Source organism: Montipora foliosa, chromosome 2 (assembly GCF_036669935.1).
Source record: "Montipora foliosa isolate CH-2021 chromosome 2, ASM3666993v2, whole genome shotgun sequence".
Lineage (NCBI taxonomy): Eukaryota > Metazoa > Cnidaria > Anthozoa > Scleractinia > Acroporidae > Montipora > Montipora foliosa.
Window position 1 is genome coordinate 41,431,997 of NC_090870.1, and position 5,000 is coordinate 41,436,996.

The 5,000-nt window shown below is 38.6% G+C and overlaps 2 protein-coding genes and 1 pseudogene across 3 annotated transcripts in view; 1 reads left to right on the forward strand and 2 right to left on the reverse strand.

Annotated features, from left to right (window-relative positions):
* Positions 1–960, forward strand: part of LOC137993110 (coatomer subunit beta-like) — a 5,370-nt gene extending 4,410 nt beyond the window's left edge. Inside the window, exon 3 of the mRNA XM_068838787.1 lies at positions 1–960. This exon is cut by the window's left edge and continues 501 nt beyond it. The gene's annotated coding sequence lies outside the window, so the exon portion shown is untranslated.
* The window catches only part of LOC137993107 (lysine-specific demethylase 8-like), a 26,578-nt gene continuing 22,141 nt past the window's right edge, over positions 564–5,000 (reverse strand). For both annotated transcript variants that reach the window (XM_068838784.1, XM_068838783.1), the window contains one exon: positions 564–1,542. In XM_068838784.1, coding sequence (XP_068694885.1) covers positions 1,378–1,542 — 165 coding nt within the window. In that variant the 3' untranslated portion in view covers positions 564–1,377. The remainder of the gene's footprint in view (positions 1,543–5,000) is intronic.
* Positions 2,421–3,063, reverse strand: LOC137987671 (uncharacterized; annotated as a pseudogene).

Genomic DNA, 5,000 nt, shown 5'->3' on the forward strand with positions numbered 1-5,000 from the left:
TCTTTGCGTTCAACACTAAATGTTGAGACTTATTTAAAATGCTTGACCCGTATTTTTGTTGAGCTCGTGAATGAAATGCACTGAATACTACTTTTAACGCTTGATCATTATTTTTTCCTGTAATATGGCCATCCTCTATTTTTTTCTCCGTTTAGCGTCGTCCGACCGACCCAAAATTTTGGCATTTTCAAAAAAAAAAAAGGAACGACGTAGTTAAACCATTTTTATGTCGCTTAGGAGTTTCGGTGGTTGATCCTTTTCCCCCATGTTGTCTTAATTTTTCAATAACATCAACCAACGTTTCCGCCATATTGATTTTGGGTTCCCGTTTTGTTGTTTTCCGGGCTCCGCAGCAATGATGCTGGCGTAGCAGGCCTCCGATTCTGAGACTACTTGTGATTTTTTTTTTCAATCCGATTAACCAAATATCAGGAAACGCATTCGACGCTAAAAGAAAAAAAAAGGGGATCGCCTATAATTATTGAACTATTTTTCTGTCTTTCCTTTTCTTTTCCTTACTTGTTCACGTACAAGAAGTGACTTTGAAAAAACATTTCGTTATAAAAAAAACTGAAATAAAATATTTTTAAACATACTAAAAGCTAAAAAGTTCTTAAAAGGTTTGAAAAACGACGACGTATTAAACGCTTGAGTATTTCAAGACGCAACCAGATTCCATTCGTGCTAATTAACTTGTAATATTATTGTATCTATTGTGCCTTTAGTATTTATAATCAATTTCCATTTTTTTTACTTTTGACTTGATAATGATGTAAGGATAGCGTCGAACCGTCGTCGTTTTTCAAACTTTTAAAAAACGTTTTAGCTTTTGGTATATTTAAAAATAATTTATCACAGTTTTATTTGTTCACCTTTATTAGAAGAAATAAAGTGTAAAGCTATCTTTTGAAAGGGTATTAGGTGGTACAGGAGAAATTAAATTTTCATAGCATGACAGAATTGTATTTTTATTGATGTCGGAGTGTCGTGGGTCAACCTTTTGAACAACCAAGGCCAGAGGGAAAGAGTCGGTTCAAACACATTATATCGCATCTAAAAATTTCTTTATCATCTGAACAGCCTGTAGGTTGTTTAACCAGGACGAAAATCCCCCTAAATCTACAGGAAGCCCCTTTCTGATAATAAAAGCAACATTCAACTTGGTAATTTGACATCCCAGGCCCCATTTGTTCAAAAGGTGGATAGCACTTTCCATTGGATAGAGCAATAATATTATTGGTTTCGCTATGACTTATGCACTGGATAGTGACTTATCCGGCGGATAGCGCTATCCATTGTTTAAACAACTGGCCCCTGTAGATTAAAGAACTCTTAAAACTTGTCTCCAGTCTTCATTTGAATCCCCAAGGTAGAACATCAATTCCACCAGAAACTGACAGAGAAACTGAGTGACAGAGATCTGACATAGTGCCAGTAATAAGGTGGAATATATAACATCTGTCCCTCTCTTAGGATACACTCTTGATAAACTGCTGACGCAAATTCAGGAAATCTGACCAAGTCTGGTTCCTCGACATCCACCTTAAAAATTACAATATTAATATTATTAGTGGATATTTACACTGATAAAACGGGAAAAATAACATAAATTACAATGAAAAAAAAAATGATAAGAGTATTTCCTCTCCCATTAACTGTGAAAGCTAAAAATAACAGGAAGCCAATATTTTTAACAAGAAGATAAATTGTACAAACTTCATATATGGCTCTAACGTACTTGGATTAAAGGGATTTTTATAACCTAATTATGATGCATGCAGTACCAAAACTAGGGCCAAAATAGGCCACACCCACCAATGACAAACACCTTATTTAATATTTTATTATATTTTCAAAATAAGAACCTGAGTACAGTCTGTAGCCTAATTTTCCAGTTACCAGTAAGCACCATTTTTTATAAGAACCTTCTTTGCCTAGCTTGGAAAAACTTATATACCTTATATACCTTTAACAAGCAAGTATTGTTATTGTAGTATTAAATATACGGTATGAATTACATTACTTTTTCACAATGCCTTCCCTTATTTGTAGTAGGATAAGTGGAAATATAAAAGAACATTGTGGTGTTGCAACTGGCTTCAGTATTGAGTGGACATGCTGTAATTATACAGGGTTGTCATTAGAGAATTTAATAGGTGTATGACCTTAACTGAGTAGGCGGCTGAAGTAATTTATGCTTGTGTAGCAACATGCTTTTCTGGGGGGGTTCTGGGGGTAGGCTCCCCCAGAAAATTTTGAAATTTTACATGCTCTGAGACGTGTTTTCCAGCATTCTGGGGCATATTTGAGTACCATTTTTTAGGCAGACATTGATTTATGTTAAAACCAGTTCAAAAATATTTACTTTGTTTTTAATCACCATTCTCTACAGGTATTAATTACAATTCTATCGAACAAGTTCAAAGGCATATAACAAGATTTGAGAAAAAGATGTTATCTTCAACATCATTCACATTCACTGTCGTAATCAGAGTCTGTGTCATCACGGCAATGCACATCAGCAGTTACGTTCAACGCAGCGTTTGCAATTTCCGCCTCTGATTGACAGGAAGCAGCTTGAAAATTGGTAACGGGTGAGTCTGTTTGCACACAAGCATCAGCTATTTCAGTGGTATCACTTTGTATCTGTGATGACACTGGATATGCACTAGCAGATGACAGTGACTCCCTTTCATGATTCCTCTTTGGCATCTTTTTTCTTCCTTTTTGGGCCTGCCACTTTTCATCTGCCACTGTAATCTGTGCCTTGCATTCAGGTGTTCCAAATTGGCGGCCATTGATAGTAATCATTAGAAGGGCCTGAAGCATATCAACTCCAAGCCTATTTCTCAGCCTGGTTGTGATACACACTGCACCCTCTTTCTGGCCATGCATTTGACACTGGCATTGACAAGCAAACTTCAGCATTGTCTGCTAGGGAAGGGAACACAGTGCTGTTGGTGGTCTTGACAGCGCGATAAGCCGTTTTAGGCCCCACTCCGTGGCTGTTTCTAGGTGGCTTTCGTTCATCCCTTCTGGAATTTCCTTCTTCCAAGAATCCATGTAAAATTTCCATGTAAAATTTACAACTCTTCCGACTCTGCCAACAGCTGCTCTTTCTTTGTCTTCTCCTGTCGGTGACCTTAATAGAAATGGTCTGCGAGTGTATTCACTTGCTTGCTTCCGTGGTCTTTAAAAAAGGTGCAGGTTAGGTCAAGGGATTAAATATTGAAAAGGCAATAGGGAGATCACCATCAAATCTGCTATGAATATTCTTCTTCAGGGCTTTGACGTAATTTTCAAGAAGACGTACCAGTTAGTTTTCTTGAGCTGCAGGGGTCAAACTTAACTCACAGGCTGAAAGGGGTCCATCTAGATCTCTCTTTACGGCTACCACTGGAGACTTATGCCAGTTTGTGAATGGTATCATTGACTGAGCGCTGAATGTGGGAAAAGTTCACATGTCTTCGCTGAAAAGTCTTGTTCAGAGACGAAAGGACAGGAAGGACTTCCCTGAGAATATAAATGGTTCCAATGAACTTGGAAGACGCAATCTTGCTCAGCAGGCCAGCCACTATTGCATCATTGTCTTTAAGTTGTCTTAGCGTCTGAAGTACCGCCACAAAATCATCATGGATGGACCGTGTTGCTGCATCAAAGGACAACCACCTCGTCTGACATGCCTTCTTTATCTTCTTTGCAACAACTTTTTGTTGTTGTTCTCAGAGAGGACTAGGGATTGAGACTCATCTGCACTTTAGGGTAAAGGGCAGCACGCTTTGGTGAGTTATCAAATAGCTTCCAAAACTGCCCTAGCCAGAGCTCAACATTCTTGATGTATTCAATCCGCGTGCTTCTATTGGTGCAAGCCAGTGCAAGCTTGTGGCACAAGCAGTGCAGAGAAACCAGATGAGGATTTAAATCCTTCAGACGACTTGCCACCCCACTGCACCATGAGAAACCAGAGAGCTACAGTCTTTCATCTCTAGACCAAGCTTGCTTAATTGGGTTGTTAGGACTGTGAAGATGGTTTCTGCATTGGCTTATGTGGCGTTATTCAGAACATCTTCAATGAACAAGAAACTCGTATCAACGTTCCCTGTTTTGTTGTTGAAAAACTGGACGAAGGTGATAAGCATTTCCAGGACAGATGCATCTGTGACTTCATCAGTTAGGAGATCAAAGAAAGACGCTTTCTTTATCTTTTCCAACAAGTTGTCGAGAAGAGAGCCGCCCAGTGCTACAATTTATTTCTCTGATGGAACCCTGTGCAGAATACCGGAAATGCTTCATCTCATCAAGACCAAGCAACGTTAGCAGGCTAACCAATGATGAGAACATTCCTCTTCCTTCCTGGTAAACTAGCCAAGACAGACCCGTTTTCGTGCAAGAGTTTAGGCTTTTGTCAAACAACCAGCTGTGTACAAATCCGTCGCGGCTAGGCCTTAGACGAGATTGTTCTTTGGCTGATAGGTGCTAGCAATGATCTGTAGTACACTTGTAGAAGTTGTGCATAATAGCGTCTTCTGGAAGGGCAAATAGCGTTTCAATTTCTTTCATCATTGGAGCTGTGTCTTTAGGCAAGAAGTTGTTGCTGGTGATTTCTCCACGTTTCGGGTCGCCTCGTTTGGTTGTAATACTGTCATACTTCCCTCCCATGGTGATTCATTTGGAACGTTTCTTCCCTCAATTCCCCTACTTTCGCTTTCCGTTGAAACCTGAATGTTCTCGGTCACAATTTTTAAAACATTAATAAAAGCACTAAATGAATAAAAATTTGCTTATATATATGGACTTCTTCCACAACAAAAATACTCCTATTCTTACACTTATAAAGTTTTCTTTAGCGCCATGTAATTTTTTTTGTATAAATTTGGTTTATCACGTAATAATGACTCAATTTCATTTCCCCGTTTTCGCTTAAAAAAAAACCTGTGACTCAAGCTCCACGTTTTTGAAAAATAAGCGTCTGTTTCGTTATTCAAAGTATTCCCTCTTAT